The sequence below is a fragment of the Sciurus vulgaris genome, assembly GCF_902686455.1.
Source record: "Sciurus vulgaris genome assembly, chromosome: 8".
Classification (NCBI taxonomy): Eukaryota; Metazoa; Chordata; class Mammalia; order Rodentia; family Sciuridae; genus Sciurus; species Sciurus vulgaris.
The window spans coordinates 73,888,242-73,911,100 of NC_136468.1; the positions used below are offsets into that span (position 1 = coordinate 73,888,242).

General features: G+C 36.4%; 1 protein-coding gene across 2 annotated transcripts in view; it reads right to left on the bottom strand.

Moving 5' to 3' along the window:
• Nucleotides 1-22,859, bottom strand: part of DOCK4 (dedicator of cytokinesis 4) — a 438,609-nt gene that overhangs the window by 64,999 nt on the left and 350,751 nt on the right. For both annotated transcript variants that reach the window (XM_079149349.1, XM_079149348.1), the window contains exons 27-30: nucleotides 20,632-20,726; nucleotides 10,482-10,557; nucleotides 8,453-8,553; nucleotides 7,978-8,036 (exon numbers count right to left, since the gene is read on the bottom strand). In XM_079149349.1, coding sequence (XP_079005475.1) covers nucleotides 7,978-8,036; nucleotides 8,453-8,553; nucleotides 10,482-10,557; nucleotides 20,632-20,726 — 331 coding nt within the window. The remainder of the gene's footprint in view (nucleotides 1-7,977; nucleotides 8,037-8,452; nucleotides 8,554-10,481; nucleotides 10,558-20,631; nucleotides 20,727-22,859) is intronic.

The window sequence follows — 22,859 nt, forward strand, 5'->3', positions numbered from 1 at the left end:
AAAACACCAGCTTCACTCCTAGACCCAGGGACTGGTTCATGAAGGACAGATCATCCAGCAGGGCAAATTTGTGGCCCTGAAAGACTTTTCTACAGGGGCTTTTAGGAAATAGAAAATTGTCTTGAAGCCAACAAAAGCCACTTTCCCTCTGAATGGAGAGAGCCTGATTGAGAATAAAGTCAGTGCATGGAATGAAGGACAGGTAGGAGATGGTGAGCCCAGTGTTCTCTCTGGAAAATGACATGCCTAAAGCCAGTTCTACCTGTAGGCTTTCCAGCTACATAATACCATGTATTTCTTTAACGCATGTTAAATTTGGGCATTTTGGGCTTTGACTTTGTCAAATGAAATCAGAAGAGCTCCTACATGCCAGCTAGAACATACGCACCCAACCCTTTGTCAAAACCCTTCTGAGCAGTGTCTTGTCCACTCATAAAGATCAATGTGGCAACAGGAAGAGATGAAAGGCTCTGTGCCTTTCTGAGTTTGAATTCCCTCTGAATTTCTATTTACCTAGAAAAGGTGCTCTTGACAGAGGCCACTGGTCTGAACTATCTCTTATCTTGAGAATATCTAGAGGGCTTTGTATAAATTTCCTAATGATAGTCAGTGATGCTGTCTCAGGACTCTCTCACAGGATGTCCTTGCCCCTGCTCCACATCCTGAGTGTCCTGTGGGACCAACAGTCTCATGATCTGTACTAGCAACATGCCTGCCCTCCCCTTTGTCTAGTATAGACATAGCATCCTGGGACATCTGTTAAGTTCCCCATTCTTGGGATTGGGCACTCCACAGACACTTCAGGGAGTTGCTTCTCCATCACAATTGGGAAGTATATTGATTTTACCTTGGGTTTAGTTCAGAGTGAATTAAAGAGCTTACACAAAGGGCTTTGAGCATCTAGATAGAACACAGCCTCGGACAGCTCACAGGCCTCTGCCCATCTGAACGTCTCTTTACTGAAATTACACAATCTCTTCCTTGCTCACCGAGGTTTTATCAAAGGTAACTTTGTTGTATATCACCTTCTCTAAATTACTTATCCATACCCATTATGTGTGAGGATGAAACTTGGTGGTTTATTCCTTGTATGTTCCTACCTTGAGTTTGGAGTCAGGTAATCTCTTGTCTTTCTCAAAACTGCTTTATTTTCCTCATCAAAGCAAGAACACCTCAAAAGCAACTTCCTTATTAATCTAATTTCCTATACTTTCCTCAAAAAAAAAAAAAGAAAAAAAAGAAATCCTTTCAAGACCGACCCACTCTCTGAAATAGCAATTCATCATTCTCCCTCTTTCCACTTCACTGCAAACATACATTTCAAGCAGGTAACTAGCAGCTAGCATTTGCATATCCTTTCCTGGGTTATTTTGTCAGGGCAGAAAACAGAAGCACCCTTAACTCGATCACTCTTACTGTCATTTGCAAAAGCTTAAACTCACTGTTTATTCAAGATGTCCTGCTAAGTGAGAAGAAAAAAGAGAAAAGAGGGAAGGAAATTCTTGTCAGGGCAAAGTCTGGCAAGTCCTGAAATTAGAGGTCTTACATTTGGTCCAGGAAATGACTGCAGGGGCTCAAAATCTAGCCAAATACTGAAGGGATCAAGTACACCAGGGCAAAGGCCACCGTTATGGTGTGCATGTGAGGTATCCTCCCAAAGCTCCTGTGTGAAACAATACAAGAACATTCAGAAGTGAAATGACTGGGTTATGAGAGCCTTATCCCAATCAGTGAATTATTTTCTGATAGGAATTAACTGAGTGGTAAACACTAAAGGTGGGTAGGGTGTGTTTGGGAGCATGCCTTTGTGGGTATATATTTGGTGAGCCGAACTTAGCCTCTTTGCTTCCCGATCTTTGCTACCCTCTTCCACACCCTTCTGCTATGATGTTCTGCCTCATCTCAAGTCCTGAGGAATGGAGCCAGCTATGGACCGAGACCTCTGAAACCATGAGCCCTCAAATAATCTTTTCCTCTCCTAAAACTGTTCTGCTTAGTCTTTTAGTCATATCAGTGAAAAAGCTGACAAAAACAGACATCTTAGCATTTGACCAGTAACCCCAGAAGAACTCTCTGCTGGTTTGACACTGGGTATAAAGTTCTGCACAGCTTTTGGGTGTGTGGGGGGAAAGGAGAATGAAAAGGAGAGGAAGTATAAAATAAATTGAATTTCCTGCCAGTCCAGTTAGTTCTCCCAGGCCTGATTGGCAGAATGAGATTTAGAGCCACTACATTAGTTTTAAATCTTTCTCAAGCCTGGCATTCTTTGCCCTCTCTAATGAAGAATGCACTTAACTTTATTTACCACTAATTGCCTGAGTATTTTTGAATCTCTTAAAAAAAACAAAAAAACAAAAAAAACAAAAACCTCTTACGTTTATAGACATTTTACAACCCAATTTTCTTGTTTTCAGAAATAATGATGTATACAGAGAACAGGAAGACAAACAGCCATAAGCCCATCATTTAGCTTCAATAATTATCAAGATTTTTGTTAATTTTATTTCATTTAACATCCCACATAAATTTTTTTTCCTAGAGCATTTTAAGGCAAGTCTGAGATATCTTTCTACTTGTGTAACATCAATATGCATCATTAACTAGATATTTTAAGACTATAGAATCACAATGTCTCTATCATGCCCAACAAAACAAATAATATTTCTTAAGTTAATTTAAAATCCAGTCTATGTCAAAATTTGCCTATTCATCATAAAACATCATCTATAATGGTTTTATTTTAATCACAATCCAAACAAAGTCCATACAATAAATTTTTTAGTCTTATTTTTCTATTGAGAATAAGGTCATGAAACAGTCACACCTACATTTAAATTATTGTGCAGAAATGCGCGGGAACAGTCTTATATGCTGAAAACACACTTTGGGAACACAGAATCTGTACAAACCTAAACAGGCACCCCAACCATTGAAAATTTAATTCTAAGTGAAACAGCAAAGCAAAAATTTGAGCTATGTACAGCAATAGCAAACTAAATTTCCTTTAAATGATTTCTTTTTAAACTATAGATTCAATCTATTTCCCCATCTCTAGTTGTCAGCCACATGGTCTTGTTTTGAAGTATTTAGGACACCTGCTACTTAGGCTGTTGGGAGTTTTATATTTATGCACACACAACAGCCTGCTAGGGAAGTATTGATTTTCCTACAGCAGTTACAAGATGCGGTGTTTGCAAATGTGGAACAAAGAGTTCACTTTATATTTAGTAGGAATGTGAGTTCATCTAAAATTAGAGAAAAAACTTAACTTTGTAGCAAGATGAGGGCCAAAGGTGGGACACAGTAGTAAAGTGTAACCTCTTCACAGACTGTTCATACCAGTACAGGTACAGATAAAATTTTGGGGGAAAATATATACCTTTTCCCTTCTCTTGACAGAATATTTATAATCCTCAGCTGAGGAAAATGAAAATACTGAGAAATAGCACATTTAAGAAAAGGTGTTCACTTATCACTAGTTGCTCTTTACTCTTCAAAAATAAGTTACCAAAACCACAATGTGATTTCACCTCATACCCAGGAGGATGGTGACTATAAACAACAACAACAATAAAACAACCCCAGAAATCAGCCAAGTGTTGATGAGGATGGAGCTGTAATGCTCTGTTGGTGGAATGTAAAATGCTACAGAAAACAGTATGGTATATCCTTGAGTTAAAAATAGAATTATGGTCACATGATCCAGCAATTCCACTTCTGGGTCTATGCCTCAAAAAATTGAAAGCAGGATCTCACAGAGATACTGGTACACCCATGTTCATAGCAGCATTGTTCACTATGGCCAAAAGGTTGAAGTAACCATGTATCCAAAGATGGATGAACCAATAAAGAGAATGCAGCACATTCATACAATAGAATACCACTCAACCTTAAAAGAGAAGGAAATTCTGACATATGTTACAACAGGGAGGAATCTTGAGGCATTCTGCTAAGGGAAACAAAGTCACAAAAAGAAAAGTATGTATTATTTTCCTTATGTAAAGTACAAAGAACAGTCAAATTCACAGAGAGAGAAAGCAGAATGGTGGCACCAGGGCTGGAGAGGGAGGGGAACTAGGAGTCACTGTTTAATGGGTATAGAATTTCAGTTCTGCCAAGTGAAAAGAGAGTTCTGGAATTGGATAGTGGTTGTTGGTGGTTATGTTATAATGAGAATGTTCTTAACACCATGAATGAACTAAGAAATGGTTAAAATGATGAATTTTATGTGTATTTTACTACAATTAAAAATGCTTAAAAAAATTGTTTCAAACATTTGTTAGGGGTAATGTGTCCAGTGCTCCTAATGCAATGGAGACAAGGAGCATAACTCAAAGTTCCAATGAAGAGCCAAAGCCTGTCTGTGCCCAGGAGCCACTGCTGTCTCTCAAGGGAAGAAAGTCCTGCCTTGTTTACCTGTGGGGTACCATGGTGTCTTTACACAAAACCTTCTGGTTTCCTTAGTATGTCCCTATCCAAACCTTATATTCTTGGGCTAAAGGATAAAATAACAGAGCCTCTGATTCACTCCCATAAAGTTGAAAATGGACACTTTTGACCCTGCCTGCTCAAAAGCTCCAAGACTGAAATGGGAGAGGAAGAGAAGTTACAACTTGCTTCAACTAGTTCCGTTGGATTGATGTATAACCAAAGGGTCCAAATGTTCAGGAAAAAGTTTAAACTCTCTGTATGTAAACAGTCATTATAAAAAACATTCACTACAACAGATAACTTGTTATACAAATTTAGAACTACAAAATATTTCAAGCATATACAGCTGAGTTTGTCTACTAGTTTGTGACTATAGTTAAAAATAACACTGGAAATCTAAGTAGTTCCAGGTCTCATAGGTTGACAAGTTGCTCACATGTTAGTTTAGGGGATATAATGACCAGATTTGAAAATCATTCAGCTTCTGGTTTATTTCCCCCAGTACTGGGGATTGAATCAAATGTTACTTTATCACTCACATCCCCAGTCCTTTTTATTTTTTATTTTGAGATAGGGCTCATTAAGTTTTCCAGGATCACCTTGAATTTGCAATCTCCTGCCTCAGTTTCCTGAGTTGCTGGGAATACAGGTGTGTACCACTATGCCTGTTCTACTTTAAGAGCACTCTAGTCACTACATTACATATGCCCTCCACCCAAGCACAAAGGAAAAAGCCAACTCATTGCTAGCATATGCAAGAATTCAACACATCTAAGCTAGACACCAATGACAAAAGTCTGATTTAAAAATATTGCTCAGTAAAACTGTGTTCTAAATTAGACCAACCAGACAGTTTCAAGTGGTAAAAAGCATTTAGACTAGGCAATTCCTCTACTCAACTTATTTTCTAAAAGTAAGTACTCTTTGTATCTATTAAAAAGTATTGAGGATCTTTTTTTCTTTTCTTTTTTCCTTGTGGTGCTGGGATTGAACCCAGGGGTTATGCATGCAAGGCAAGCACTCTACCAATTGAGCTATACCCCCAGTCTGTACCAAGGATCTTACCTTATTAACCCAAACTTACTGGCTTTACTAAAAGATAGCAACATTATCAGGATTTCTTCTGGTTCCATGTATATCAGACAAAAGTTTAAAATACAAGATTTTAAAACTGAGCTATTAACAGACCATTTTTTCCTATCTCTCCAAATAACTTGCACATAGTCAATCCTTTATTGGTTTACTGGCCTGTAAAATTAAAATATAAAAATGTATAAATTCTTTCTTAGCATTCAAATATTAAATATGACATTCTTATAGGCATACAAATTATACCTCATGTATTTTTATATTATAATTAATATATCATAATGAATGTATTGTGATATTCCTAAGTAATGCAAGCCAATTTAAGGCTTATAAGGGTGTCCAAATGGTTCACTGAATATTTAATTCTTCTTATCATTTTGTAAAACTGTATATTAGAGAAGAGGTTTTAATACTTCTGAACATTTTCAAAATCTAGCTGTTGTACACTAGCAATTTTAAAATTCACTTCATGTTTTGGAAGTTTCAGAAAAGTTAGGACACAACTTGGGAAATAGCACAGAAACCAAGGAATGAAGTGAAAATTTACACTCGCCCTACTCTTGAACTATGTCATGCTGGAAATTCAAAGGTGTGTATAATAAGACTTTTCTAAGAGAATTCTAGATTGTGTGAGAGCTAGCCTTTAGGGCTGTAACAGCAGAGAAAGAGGATAATGTATAAAGCAGGGCTGTTAAATCTTTAGTTAAGTGTGTAAGAGTCACTGTAAAACCTGCTAAAACTCAGATTGCTTGGTGATCTCCCATATTTTTTATCTCACAAGAAGCCAATTTGCATTTCTCACAAGCCTGCACATGAAACTGATATTGCTGGTCCACTTTGAGTAACGCTGTTCTAAAACAGTATTGCATGATGAGCTCTATACCTTCAGAGACTTTCTACCATCTCCAGATTTCTCGGAAAAACAGAGAAGTAGTTTAACATAAAAATCAGAAGCAGAAATATTTTTGTTTTGGAATAAAGACAAAATGGAGAAGAAAAATTTGTGAAGTATGCCTGCTTTATTTTGCAGACCAAGGGACATGAGCCTGAGGGCATAGCTATCCTGGCCTGGGCGAAGATTTATGTGGAAATAATCACAGTAATCCTCAGACGTATCCAAAGAGAAAACCTGCCATGTTTCCTAATATTCTGGTAACCAAACCAAGTATGTCTTAGTCTCCTAATTGGCTTGGAAAAGAGCTCAACAATCATAACTATCTTTGAACACCACATCAATGCAAAATTCTTTGGAAAATAGCTTGCTAAATAATGCCAAATACAATATGGACCTATAAGATCCTTGATCTGCTTTAAAAAAAAGAAGGATACAGCAGCAAAACACAAAGATTAAGAGGAGTATTCTCTACGTAACAAACATTTAATGCTAATTTTGAACTGAATCTAAAGACAGATCATGATTTCTTCTGGCTGGCTTTTCATAATTGGAGGTTATTTTCAATATGATAGTTTCCTTTTTTATTTTATTTATTTATTTTAGTCAAATCACCAGCAAGCATTGAACACAGTGCTCAGTTATATATAATGAGGCTCCCTCAAACTGCTATGTGTATTTGAGGGACAAACATATTCTGGTCAAAAATCAATCTGTTAGAAGAATTCAAGCAAAATGATAAAAGTTCTGTTTTTACTCATAGAAAACAAATTCTGTCATTTCAAAATTGTGCTTGGACGAGCCCAAGAAAGATACATATTCAACTCAAATAGGTCAATCACTTTAATAAATCACAAGGAGGAATTAAATGCAGTAATAGTTAATGAATACTAAAAACTTGTATAATTAACATACCAAATTAAATGTTATGAATCTCTAGAATGATGCCAATGAATTTTAAATCAATTTGTTTCCCAAATATTATTATTTTTTGTGCAACCAGATCTGTGCCATCAATTTGCCAGAATAATATGCTCTATCTTCTGTGGCAGATTAACAAAATTGGATCTAACAGTCTCTTAGCAACTGCAGATGCTTTTAAGGTCCTTTGGCTATACTCTCTATGACATAGGTCAATAGTCTGAAGTTTTTTAGAGTGGTGATGCTAAGTCAATGTTTCATGAAATTTAATCTAAATTTATGATGATTTATAGCCTCAATTTAGACTTCTAGACACTTCAAGTAGTTACAGGACCAACTTACCCTCTAGCTCATTGCTAGGAATAATGTGTGTAATGCTGGAGTAATGCTAGATTCTAAAATTTACCATTAATTAATAATGAAGCACACAAAGGAAAGGTGATTTTTCAGACAGACACCAATTTAAAGAATTAGTTGTAACTTTACTCAATGTCAAAATGCCAGTTACTTCCTATAGATATTCTTATTGCTTTTGACATTTGGTTTCAAATGCTGTCGTTGGTAAATTTCCCTTCTTCATTTGTGTGCTTGAAAGTAGAATGATAAGCTGCACAGTGGAAGAAGTTTCTCCTTTCATCACTCACCTAGGTTCTGCCACATGCTGAAAATCTCACAACCCATTGTCACCCGCATGTCACCATACCTGAAACAGAAAAAAGCAACTCTGACACAGAGCCTCTAGAACAATGAAGTATTTGTGTTTCTGTAGAATATAATCTATCGCTGTCAATTAAAAGGCAAAACATTTTTAATTAAAGATGTCTACTGTACATGTCTTGGTGCCTCTAAATCAATTCTTTGCATATGTATTTTATTTATTAAAACAGATCTGTCTCATAATTTTTGTTTCTATAATAATTTTGAAACCTGAAAAACTTGGGATTAAAATGTGTAAATAAGTTCAAAATGTTGAATTTCCATAAGAAGTTGCTTCTTGCTCTTTGGGTCACTGCTCTCCCACTTGTTATTTCCAGTTATGGACGTTTTGGTTTGTGAGCCATTTGGACTAAGCACCCTCTAGAAGGCAACTTTCCCACGCGACCACACACTGGTACTTACTTTTCTAACACCTTTTTCTTTTTGGAAGGTGTGAACATCTCCAACTGCAGACACAACTGGTTTATAAAAATGACTGCAAGGTAAAAGTAGGAATCCCAGATCTAAAATAAGAGCAAGATATTTAAATACTATTGTTACAAAAATATTTGTAGGTGAAATGACACAATATCTTGGATTTACTTTAAAAAAATGGCAAGTGGATTGGGGTAGAGTTGAAATAAGATTCAACTTGATAACAGTCACAACTAGGTATGAATATATGGAAGCTCATTATACTATTCTCTATTTTTATACAATCTATGCTTTAAATTTTCTATGAAAATTAAGTAAACTAACCAAATAAATACTGTCTACTTAGATATTGCTTCAAAGGTATACTCCAGGTTCCATGAGCTCCTTGGTATATGCTAAATGGAAGATGTTTTGTTTCTCTTATAACACATCTCTGTATCTCTAGGGAGACTGAGGTATAAAATGGATTACTTTATTCCTGTATGAATTCAATCTTGGAACTGCTTTTTAATGTAGAACTTTAAAAAATGCATATGTTTCTTTGGATATGCTAATTGCTTAAATTCAGACAATACTTAAAAAACTCCCTGCCCAGAAAAATATTTTGTGTCAATATTTTCTTATACCAATTATAAAATCAGAAAGATATCAGAATAAAATTTCCTGAAATACACATCAAAAAAATGTGCAGGACTTCTAATGAAAGAAAACTATGTCTTTAGTGACACCATGTGATATTAAAGACAATGAACTACAATAAATATGTGAATATGTAATATGTAAAGAGTTCCAACAAATAAAAAAGAATATGATAAAACCCCAAGCTGAGCATGGTAGTGCACACCTGTAATTCTAGCTACTTGGGAGTTTAAGATAGGAGTATCATGAATTTAATCTCAGTTTGGGCCACACAATGAGACCCCATCTCAAAAACAAACCTAGGCAAAATAATAAACAAAAGTTAAGAACAGAAAATTCACAAAATATGAACTTCAATTAATAACTAGTAACTAGTGAATAACTAATAACTAGTAAGAAATTGCAAATTAAAGCAAAAAGATGGTCTCCTTATATAAGTGTTGAAAAAAGTTGCCTCATCTAGTGTTGGGTAGACACAGGAGAACCGGTAATCAAATACAACTGGCTCAACTTTTAACAATTCCACTAATAAATATTTATCCAAAGAAATAATTAAGGACATAAGCCAAATTTAATTTTGAAAGAATGCAACCAAAAAGGGTAGCTGGAAGAATGAAATAGAATAAAAGAGTATCAAAAAGTAGAACTTTGATTATGAAATTTTGACATACTATTAGAGTAATGATTTAAAAAAAATTCATTCAAATCCCATAGGTTTTTATTGTATTTGTGCTTTTTCTGTACTTTCTAATTATCCAATAAAGGAAATGTTATTAAGTGCTTATTATGAAAAATGTTATTCAAAAAAGAATAAGAAATAAAGATGCTTAAACAGAACCTCATTGAGAAGAGAATCCACCATAGATAGGCTATCTTTGTTTGCCATCATTTGCCATTTGAAAAGATACTAATGAAGAATTTTTAGGCACCTAGATCTATCACTTTATATTAGCATACAGAGAGTTCTGCCAGAAAAAAAAATCTTTTTAGAAACATTTCATATTTTTTTCATAAATTCATTCTAAAAGATAGGAAGCTAGAGGAGTAAGAAAATCAAGCATTTACTTTGTAATTTTTTGTTCATATAAACTCTATTTTAAAAACTCTTAAAAATATTGTGTTCTATGTGTCCTTTGTTATGCACTGAAATCATAGAGAGAAGAGCAGGAATTAAAATTTATATCAACAATAAAGATCTATCTTCTTTTAAGCACTATTGATCTCCACCAAGCTGATAAGCATTATAATAGCCCTGCTTGTTTGCAAATAAAATGAAAGTGTTCTAATATTACTCAGAGGACAAGAAAATACATTAATTTACTAAAATGCACCAGAATCTTTTAGCTCAAGTGAGACAGTCATCTAAATGAATACTTACCTTATAGTCAAAGTTCTCATTTAAGAAGTTCTTACGAAGTGCATCTGAGAGGTACAGAACTGTTGTAATAATCACACTAGTGATAAAAAAAATACAGAAGTTGAAAACTTCGTTTTAGTAAAAATCATTTAGTAGGTAAGAATAAAAAGCAACTAAGATAAAAGACAAGCTCTTTCAGTAAGCATGTGGGTCAGTTTCAGATAATTCACAAGACACCAGGCAGAAGGAAAAAAAAAAATCTATTACTGAACTTGTTTCCCTTATAAAACAATGCACAAGGAGATCTATGAATTCATATGACTCAAACAGAAATACATTAATATCATAATGTCTTGTAATATTTTTATAAACTTTTGAACAAAGCAAAATGACTTAATGGAAATCTAACATTCCATATTTGATTATCATGAAAGAAATGGAACCTAAAAATGAAATGACAGACTATCTGGTATATTTATTAGATGACTTCTCTTTATTGCCACACATTTAAGGTGTTAGAGGGCATACAAGAACTGTAGAAGGTAGAAGGTAGATTCACTCCCAGGGCAAGAAGACTGCCAATTACTGACTGTGAAATTGTCTGTAATCCAAAACTAAGTTGTATAAAACTGACAGTATCACTGCTATTCAGAGAAAGGAGTATCTCTGGGACAGAGAAAAGAGGAGAAAGCCTAACTTGGGGGTCATACACAGTCATATGTATCTTGCTCGGGAGAGTAACAAAGGATTTGGTGAGTTTTCTTACCTAGTTCTAAAGTTCCATAATTTGTTCAAAATCTGCTCATTTTTATATCCAGAAAAGTATTTATTCAAAACTGACGTGTTTCCAACAGGTTAATTTAATGTTAGAGAAAGCATTATATTAAAACAATATAAGCCCTTTCCCTAAACCACTATAAACTAAGCACCAACATAGAAATGGTTGATATTTAAAACCTCTTTGGCATCTTCTGAGATGCATGCATGACACAGTATTATGATGTGATAAGGTCCCCATTCTCATCATGGCATTTAGAATTGAAGGATATGGTTACATGACCCTAGGTAAAATGAAACAAAATGGCACCCCACCAAGTTCACTCCTTGGTTCTTGCACTGGCAAAATAGACTAGAAGAATATTTACTAATTAGAAGAACATTTATAGTCTTTGAAGACATGAATGTTATCATCTGCTGGAAAATTCACCATTTGATTATTATTATTATTATTTTTTGGACCTGGGATTGAACTCAGGGGCATTTAACCACTGGATATATTTTATTTCTAATTTTTATTTAGAACAGGGTCTTGCTAAGTTACTAAGGCTAGCTTTGAACTTTGATCTTCCTGCCTCAGCCTCCTGAGCTGCTGGGATTGCAGGCATGTGCACTGTATCTGACTCACTATAAGATTTCTTCTGGGGTACAGAAAAATTATAATAAGGCTAAGGGGTTAGATGGTTGAATGTGGAAATTCAATTTAAAAAAAGGGAAAGAGGAGGAAATCATCAAACAGACACTTCTTACCCACGTGTCTTTTATATGTCATTTACACCTCTGAATGAATCTTGGTATGAAAGTTAAACATAGAAAAATTTATGAGACTGAGGATTTCTGTGGTTTCTTCAGCCCCCAAAGTGGCAGCTATCACCAGTGAATTTCATATTAAAGAGACAAATTGTCTGCAAAGGACTGTGAAATTGACAATTTTTTCATAGACACTACAAAACCAATAATACTAACTGAAGAAATCACTAAGATTCCCAAAGTATTTTACTCAAATTTTACTTTTTAATATTCAGAAAACAAAATGCTGTCAGGTAAGGAAGTGGCTCTTTGCCTAGCATATGGTAGATCATTGGATTCTAAGTTTAAAGAAGAAAAATTTTGAGGTATTAGCTTAGTGGTAGAGCATGTGCTTAGCATGCACAAGGCAAAGAAAGAAAGGAAGGAAAGAAAGGAAGGAAAGAAAGGAAGGAAAGGAAGGAAGGAAAGAAAGGAAGGAAAGGAAGGAAGGAAGGAAGGAAGGAAGGAAGGAAGGAAGGAAGGAAGGAAAGAAAGAAAGAAAGAAAGAAAGAAAGAAAGAAAGAAAGAAAGAAAGAAAGAAAGAAAGAAAGAAAGAAAGAAAGAAAGAAAGAAAGAAAGAAAAGAAAAGAAAGAAAGAGAGACGGAAAAAAATTTTTGTATCCTGAACATGGTTATAAGTGGAAACTTTCTGCTTTGATGTTCAGTGGAAAAATATAAACAGTTCTAATTGAGTTCAACGTGGCAAATTGTCTTCTGGCCCCAAAATTCCATCCTGCATGGTTGTTCAGAAATAATATCCTTGAATATTGGTGAAACATGACATATCTGAGATTTAGCCAATTGGGCCTAATGTCCTGGAAAGGACTTTACAAACTCAATCTTTCAACAGAGAGATATTATTCCATGCAAATGTTACTAAATTGTTATGTATATGCTGGGTCCCAAACACACAAACAATGTCCACGGCTTCTTGAACTATATTTGCTGGTAAGCAACATGGAAGCTCTTTGGCATTGCTAAGGAATAGTGGGTCTCAATCTGGGTTGTGAACTGGAATCCCCTGAGTTTTAAAAATATAGATGTCTGGATAACACCTTCAGCCAGAGATTCTAATGACTGATCTGGGGTACAAAGGTGTGCCAAAGCTCCTAGGTAATTCCTTTGTGAACCCAGAGCTGACAACCACTATTCTAGACTAGAGCAGCATTTCTCAAACTTTAATGGGTGCCTGGTAACCTGGTTAAGATGCAGATTATGACTCAGCCAACTTGTGATTCTGCATCTCTAATGAGCTCCAGGTAATGCTGATGCTGTTGGCTCCCAAGCCAGCCTTTGAAGAGCAAGACTCTAGAGAGGCCTGAATCAGAAAAATATTCCAACAAATTCTGCTTCACCATTCCCTTGACTTGTAGAATTTTAGCAAATTCTTATGGTTCTTTAATGCAGCATGTGGACCTTATTTCTAGACTTTTATTAGGCTGCTTTCTCTTTGGGCACAAAAAGGCATAAGTTTATGAGATTTTTATGAGCTATGGAAAATACTTAGACTTGAAAAATGTTATTGAGTCAAACTAAAATTGCAAAATAAAAACTTTAAAAAATGATTAATTACATGTTGACAAACTATATTACTGAGTTTCATTAATTTAATATTTGTGCAATTTTTACTATGTTAAAAATTACAGGTTACCTTTTAATATTTCATAAGAATCCTCAAATGTGCATAAGTGCTGAGAAACCACAGCCAATCAAAATTAAGTTATTGCCTCATAGGCCCAAATTAAGAGATTAATGTAAAAAATGCTTTTAATATTTTTCTTCAGCAAAAATATCTACTGTGGCATGTAGGTTAATAGGCCTCCAAAAGTAAGACTTCTCAGGGTTAGAAAGATCTTAAAATGACTCTACTTCAAAAGCTTCTCATTTATGCCTATAACTTTTCAGCCCAAGTCCCAGGGGCAGCTTCCAGAGCTTTCCATGATAACTCAGTATGGAAATACAACTTCCTAACAGCCAGATCTCTAAGTCAGATGCAGGCCTTCACACAGCTTTCCTCCTTCATTGTGCTGGGTAACTGTGAAGTCAAGTGAGTGAATCTTTTTTTCTTACTTTTTCTAATATATCTAGAACTGTGTGGTTTTATTTATTTATTTATTTTTACTCATGACTCAATTTCTGAATATGGGGTTATTTCAAATCTTGGTGATCCAACTTAATAGCCAAGAATAGTTTGCAATCTGCTCCCACAAATGGTCGAATTACTGATTTCTGCCACAGAAACACAGGCACAAGAGTCATTTCTGACAACCATTATTCATGGATGCAGGATGATAAAATCTACACAAGAAAAAGGAACTGATACACAGGAAATATAAATTTTTGCTTCAAGGTTTTCCAGTTGTCACCTCATTCTGTGACTTAGGAATTATCTTCAATCAACCCCCCACACCTCCCCTATAGAAAACTCATCTCCTATAATTTGTCCTTTTGAAAGTTACTGCAACCTGGTAATCCTGCTCAAGCCCAAGACCATTGCCAAAAATCATACGTGGACTGAGAGAAACACCTTGTGGATGAAGAGGGTATTAACGATGCTTACACAGTGAAAAACTAAGAAAATTTAAATCTGGAGAACGACTTCATTACAACCTGGCACCTTAACTGTGGACAGCAGAAACCAACCCAAACACTTAAGGCAGAGGAAAATGTTGGACAGCCACCAAGGAAATTCATGGGAGCTAGCAGTTCTCAAACTTCGGCATGCATGAGAATCATCAAAGTTGTTAAGAGACTTCGGGGTCTCACACCACCTCTGGGCAGTGGGTTTATGAGGGGGCCTGGCCAGGTGATTCTGATGCATGTGGTCGTCCTTTCCCATTTTGAGGACTGTGTAAAGACAGAGACAGAGAAAGATCAGAATGTAGAGAACAAAGACATCTGGGAATTTGGCCATGTTTACCACTGTATTGCCAGGGCCTGGCCTAATAATTGTTGGCTGAATGACTGGGGCCTCCCAACTACATTTGAATCTATGGTTTATTGTACTTATTTACCAGATTAGCTAACTGCAAAATGTGAAATCTGTAAAACTTTCAATATATTGAATATTTTGCAGAACGCATGAAATTAGACAGGAGTGGGGGGCACACAGCTTCAGGCAAAAGCAGGGAAGGACACTAGTGACTTTGCTTCCCAACTGTGAAGCCTGCAGTGTGGCAGAGGCAAAGAGAGTTAGGAAAGACTGTAGTGATCTAGAAACTCCACTAGGATGTACTGGTAGAAAAATTAGTCATGTGGCAACAGTCTTTATTTGGATGTATTTGGCCTAAGCCTTAAGAAAGCCTTTCCTTTAGGTGTCCATTCTCCCTACCACTCCTCACTGGAAAGGCAATGTGCATGGGATTCTTGCCAAAGTGTTTATAATAACTATTTATGTTAGATATACTTCTCACTGTAACATGTAGTTTCAATAAAAATCAATTATCTTATTCCTTCCTCCCTTACTTATGAGGCTTCTTACACTTAAAAGAATAACTACCCTTAATAAAATCAAAAACGAAGCAGTAGTAGTGTCAGTGGATGGCCAAAGAATCATCTACTCCACTGCTTGACTTTCCAAGGTCAGTATCACACCCTCGGCCTTCCATCCTGTTACTATGGACAAACTCCCATTCTTCTCATTTGGGCACAGCTTTCCTTGGGTGCTACTCTAAGTGTGGCAAGCTTCCTTCATTGAGAAAGTCTTACCACAGGAAACAATGTCAGCAGAACTTGACTGCTTGCTTGCATAGTGGATTTATTTTCAGGTGTGAGACCACTGTGGACAGGGAAGAGAGTCCCTGGACAGGCACACACAGCAATACTGTTGTACTTCTCTCACTGACCCAAAGGCATTTCTGTATTGGGTCATTCCTATTAGTAATCAAAATGCTACAATATTCCATATTTTAAAAAAGAACTGGTCCTCATGTATCCTTCCAGATATAGCTCCATTTCTTTGTTCCTGTTTATAGCAAAGCTCTTCTAAAGAGCTGCCTCTAATTACTACTTTCAGCTTCTCAACTCCTTTCCGCTCTTGAATTCACTCTAATCAGGCTTTTATCTCTACCACTCCACTGAAATAGCACTTGTCAAGGTCACCAGTATTATCTAAATTGCTAAATCCCAGGGTTAGCTGTTGGTCCACATTACTCCCAACTTCCCATCAGCTCTAGATGTTGGTGTGCTCCAGGGCGCAGTCCTAAGTCATTTCCTTTTCTATCTATATTTTCCTCCTGTGTGCCCTCATTCAGTTCCAAGACTTCTAACCATGTGCTGATGACCCTAAAAGTACATCTCCAGCTGCAACGTCTCCCCTGAACTCCATCCAAGCACATCTTAACTTACTCGTCTACATCTCCACCTGGATATCTAATAGCATCTTGAACTTAGGTTTAATGTAGAATTCTTACTTACTCCTCTCTCAGTATTTTTCACCTAAGTGAATGGCACCACAATTTGTCCTTTTGCTCTGGCAAAAAGCCCCTAAAGACCATCTAGGGTAAATTACTCTTTTCTCTCTCCCATGCATGTCAATTCAACTGCAAATCCCACTATCCTTATGGTTGAAATCAACCTTCTCACTACATTCTTTGCTAGCTACTTGACCATCTCTTACCTGGGTGGCTGCAGCAAGCTCCTAACTGCTTCTTTCTGGTTTCTACTCTATTGGTAATTGTTATGGGTTGGATGTGAGTTGTCCCCCAAAAGCTCACATGTGAGACAATGCAGGAAGATTCAGAGGAGAAATGATTGGGTTGTAAGTCTTAACCCAATCAGTGAATTAATCCCTGATGGGATTAACTGAAGTGGTAGGGTGTGGCTGGAGGAGACTGGAATTGGAGCGTGGCTTTGGGGTATATATTTTGCATCTGCAAGAGTGGAAACTCTCTCTCTCTTCCTGAGGACGCCACACTCTTCCACCATGATGTTCTGCCTCACCTTGAGCCTGGAGGAATGGAGCTTGCCTTCTATGGACCAAGACCTCTGAAACTGTGAGCCCTCAAATAAACTGTTCCTTCTCTATAATTGTGCTGATTGGTCATTTAGTCACGGCGGCAAAAAAGTTGACTAAAACTGTAGGCTCTCTACCTACCAATATCTGGGCCCTCTCTTCCTATTCCAGTTGGGATGGATCCCTCCCCACACTCACCGTCTTTCAGTTCTTTGAGTGGGCCTTGTTCCCTCTGACCACAGGGTCTTTTTTATATACAATTCCTACTGATAGGAACATTCTTTGTTCCCTGTTTGCTACCTCCTTTTAGCTTTCAGCTCAAGTTTTACTTCCTCATGAATGACCCTTCCTATTCCAGTCCAGAACAAAGTTCCTTTCATAAACATTCTCAGAGACCTATATGCTTTAGCTTTATAGTGTTTATTAGGTCTCCGGGGGAAAAAACCCAGCAGCATAGATGGGTCAATGAATGGATAACCTTCTGCAAGAATCTGTGATTTAACAAATCATTTATTTGCTATATACATCTATTTGAAACCCAAATTGATTTATGTAAGATATATTTGAGGTCAATATGCATACAAGATAAACAAAGTGAGGACCTGAAATTGGATGTATAGGACGAGAAAGTTTCTACTGTCCTTAGCAGGCAAGTGTGTTGTAAGATTTATCTCTTTGAAAATATGTATGAAGCTGTGACTTTATTTTTGTACTTCATTTCACAATGTGGATGGGAAGGGGGTGGAGAGACGCAGCTCTCAAAGTGTCCTGTATTTTTGGTACTTAATTTTCATCTTCCTTATGTTCCTTCTTTCTCAGATTGAGCGGTTATCCTCATCAGAAACACCAACTAAGAATTTAACGATGGGCACAAGGTAGCTTTGCAGCATTTAAGAAAGAAGAAATGTCTTGTACTTGTGGAATTTAGACTGGACACACTTCCTGTGCTTCAAAATTTTAGATATTTAGGTGGAAATAAACAAAAACCATACAAATCACCAGGTGTCTGGTCACAGAACTTTACATAAAGCAGGAAAGCTATAAGATTTGGGACAATACAGTTGTGGATCAAAGTTAAAGGCATTTACTTGAAAACACAGGGAAAAGGGTCAACACATAAAAGAACATTCATTTTAATGGATGAGCCTTTCAGATGAGTTTAAGGACAGGTTAAATGACTTCCCAGTTATCTGATATCAGTTGAGAACATTCTAAACACACAAATGGGTTAATATAAGTGGAAGTTTGCATTTGAAAGCCTCTTTGAGAGGCCCTGATCAAATATTTGCTTAAGAAAGTTAATACTATGAGAAAAAAGGTGGTCAACTTCAGAGATGTAGATCTAGTTCCTGCAACTTGCTTCTACTCAGTTTAGCAAAGAGGAATTGTTTCCTTTCCAGTTATGCTCTTTAACATAGTTAAAATATTTTAGCATCTTCCAGAAATCTATCTTTCAGTCAACGACATATATGCTAATAGTTTTCACAAATAAAGACATATAATTGAGGGCTTATTTCTGTCCTATATGGCATTTACAGAGCAAGACTAAGTCTTCTAAACTTTCATAATTCAAATGGGGAATGGCTAGTGCAATTAAATGAGGAGCAGAGTCTGGTAGAAGAGTACATTGTTTGTTCTACCTTGGCAGGTGTCTAATTCATGGAGTCCTTTCATTGCCAGCACTCTGCCCCCGTGTTCACTTGGTGGCAATAGAATGGATTGAGCAAAGGTTGATGAACTTTTGGGACTGATATGGGGAAAAACTTCTTAAAAAATGTATGACACAGCTCGTCTCTTAAAAAAATCATGTTCCTATGTGGTTAACACTGTTGATGAGCATTACACTTCTTAGTCTGTTAGCCACCTACGTGACCATAAATTGAGTAGGAATTCTTAGGTGGGGCAGAGACAGTATTTAATATCAAAAAATCATATTCTTGTCATGGTTTTTGGCAAGTGCAAGCAAAGCCTGTGTACCTAAGGAAGAAAATACTATATTTACTTTCACTTTGCATTTCTGCTACTAGAAATTCTAATTTAAACCAAAATGCCCTTCAGCACATGGGGCAAAATGACCAGATGCTGATTATAAGCTGATTATAAGTGGTGGTGATATTGGCCACCTGGACCACTTCCCATCTGGTTCCCTGGATCACTTTGTAATCCTCTCCAGGTATCAAAATGTTTGATCTTTACAAATAAGTCCAGATATATGAGCAAAAGCTCCAACTTCAATCTGTAGCATCCAGACATTCAGAGGAATTAGTATTGATCCTAATCACAGATATCAAAACTAAAATATATGCTAAATTCTAAAGAGTTGTTTCACTACTCCCAATTAGTCTTCAAAATGGAAAAGCTGCTTTACTTATGTAAAATATAATACGCCATATTATACTATTTGTTACTTCACAAAGTTTTTAACACATCATTTCAACACCTCTGAGTCTATAAATATGTAGTGCAGCAGAAGCCATATGAAGCATATCTAATCAAAACTGAATCCTGTATTTCTAGGGCTCTCAGCACCATTGTACCTGGGCATCTGGGGAAGACATATGGTGACCTTGGCCTACAGCAGATGTAGTGAGAATCCAACCTTCATCCTGAGGATGAAGGAGTTGACATTTGGAGAAGAGGAAAAAGGAGAAGCAGGCAGGCATGGGCTTGGAAAGTAGGAATGTTAAAAAAATAGGGTAAATAATGAGTTTGGAAGTGAAGACCAGGTAGGTTTCCTAGAGAACTTATGTTCATTCTTTATCCTGAGACTAGGAAGATAGGAAGCTGAGATAGCATATAGATTCATGACACTGTATTCTACATCTATACCCTAATCTCCTGTTCCAGCTCCTATTCCTTCGAATAATGTCCTGAGATCATTTTATTTTTTTGCTGGAAATGCCCAGTATCAGGTAATTTTATCAACTCCCAGGGACTCAAATATCAACTTTACACTAATAATTTCCTAAATGTCTGTATCTAGTTCTGAACTTTTCTCAGAGTACTATTTTCAGTTCCTTATTGACCATATTGAACAAATAAAATAAATTCTAATCTTCACATGTCCACCACAAGGATCATGTCTTATTCCTGGGGCTCAGCAAATAGTAGATGCTTAATGTATTTTGTTGAGGTAAAAAGTATTACAAAGGATAAGAAATGTCTCAAATGTTCAGCAACAGGGAACTGGCTAAATAAACTATGGTATATTCATTCAACGGAATATTAGTCAGTCATAAAAGAAAAAAGAAACATAAAAGAATGAGAGGCTTTATATCTGCTAGGATTTATAAGTATAAGAGCAAGTATAGAACCATATAATGCTGTCTGCTTGATTCTGCATAAAGGAACCCTGGAAGGATATGTAAAAATCAGGTAAGAATGGCTGTACAGGCTGTGGTAGGGGGTTGAAAAGATAAGGGAGGTAGGGAATGGAATTTCTCAATGCATACTCTGTAATATTGTTTGATTTTTGAATTATGTTAATATATTCAAAACAAATAATAATTCAGACACAGTATTAATTTAAAAAAAAAAAAAGAACCCTAGGATTTAGAGAATTCAAACTGGAAATAAAATCAAAATACCATTCTTTACTCTCCTTTTCCTCTATACTTTGAGCTGCAATTATCATCAACTAAAATGTCTTACTTGTTAGCAACCAAGCGCATAACAGTCCAGTCCTTTGGAAACATCTCTGGGCGTATCAATATTCGGAACACAGTAAATATCTGCAGCAGGAAATCCTTGGATAAGGAGGAAATACATCATTTTATTGATTGATTATAACCATCGATACATACAGAGAGAAAGACAGTACTGTTGTTATCATTTCTAAAACAACAGAGAAGAAGGGCGCCTTTCTTTCATAATGTACTCAGGAGCAGAAATATCACTTTCATATTCCTAGCACCCAAACTCATGGGTCTATGGCCATGCCCACAGGTTGTCTTTCCCTTTTCTGCCCGGACACAGTAGATATGACTTTTCATTTCTCTTCATAAGCTCTAAAAATTTAGGTTGTAGAAACAACGTGGAAACTTGAAACAGATTAGCAGGCAAACATATTCCCTTTCTTCTATTATAGCATCTTAAACATCAGAACTTTTCAACCCAAGGAACAGTAAGCCATCCTGGTTCAGCTAAGTGAGCACTGAAAGTTAAAGTTATGTTCATCAAAAAGCCTCTTATACAAAAATCTGTTTCTTAGAGAGTGTTCTTAAGATGCAGTTTTACATGGATGTGTGCAGGTTATAGAATCTGAGTGAATATTCCTGAGTATGCTATGCAGAATAAATTCAAACAAAATATGTGCTAAGTTGAGTCCAGTGATAAGTGCTTACTGGCTGAGTTTCGAGACTGTCCTCCCAGAGACCCCAAGCCATAGGGCAGTGGCATTACTGGCATCTGACTTTGAAACTGATCACCTGGCATTGCCCCTCCCCCTTTCTTTTTTCTTTTTATTAATCTAAAATTTTTCTGTTTTTAATTGACAAATAACATTGTATATTTTCATCATGTACATGATGCAGATGGTTACATCTAGTTAATTAAAAATGGATTTCCTCACATAGTGTCATTTTTGTGGTGAGAACACATAACACTTTTTTTTTTTTTTTTTTTTTTGGGGGGGGTGCTGGGGATCGAACCCAGGGCCTTTTGCTTGCAAGGCAAGCACTCTACCAACTGAGCTATCTCCCCAGCCCTGACATAACACTCTTGATAAAAAATCTATCCTTAGATATGGACACATTACTTCTTTAAACATTGCAAGAGAAGGGGTCCAAAGTGCTTCAGTGCATGATACTTCCAAGGGGAACAGGAAAATAACATGGTAGGGAGTGAAATGGAACCCTCCATACTCAAAGAGGGATTGGCTCAGCAAGTTTTGATTTAGATTAACTAGAAAACATAAAGATTTTTTTTGTAACCTTAAATGATTTTAGGAAAATATATTTTTCTAACAATCTAACTGGAGGCAACAGCATGGTGTTGCTTACCAAACAAAATGCGACTCAAAACAGAAGATTTTTATTTATCAAATCCAACAACGCATTATGTTAATATGTAAGCTGCTTGGATATAAGATTACAATTGTCACTCATATCAACAGAAGATAGAAAGAATCTGAGAACCATGTGGTGGCTTTTTTTTTTCCCCTCCACATTCTAACAGCTTCTATCAAGCCCATAAATATTGTGACAGGAATTTATTTTAGCTTCTTTGGCATCAACACACATATGTTGATATGTAGTATGCGCCATGTGGAAACATTCCCACTAGGTCATCTGCTTTTAAATGGCCACACGGATCCTGCCCGTGTCTCCAAAATAAACAGAAGCAGAGCTTTCAAAACACATTTCACAGCAGGTCAGATAATTGTGTGGGCTGGGGGGTATAGCTTAGGGGGTGAGAGGGTGCTTAACATGCACAGGCCCACGGTTAGTATCTCCCCAATTTTTTTGTGGGGGGGAACACTTCACATTCTAGTCCTCCCTTGAAATAGCAAATTATCAGCATAATATAATTATGAGAAAAACTTTTAAAAGCATTTCTCAAAGTTGTTCTAAGGGATTGTCAGTTGATTCTTTCTGGATTTCTCAGATATTAATACATATAATCCCTTGCAAAAAATGTTTGCATTTATCTTTCAAAAGTTTCCTATCATGTTTGCTTAAACTGATATTAAAGAAAAATCATGAAAGTAGGGAGTCATTTGTTTTTCATAGTCTACAATAGGGAATTCAAATAAATTCTAAAATATGAAAGTTTCATCTCATCTCACAACTTTTAATAGCACTGGATTCTTGGTGGTGTTAGTGGCTGTGTGTGCATTTGTGGGCGGGGGGGGGGGGGATGCTGGGACTGTGATGCAGTAG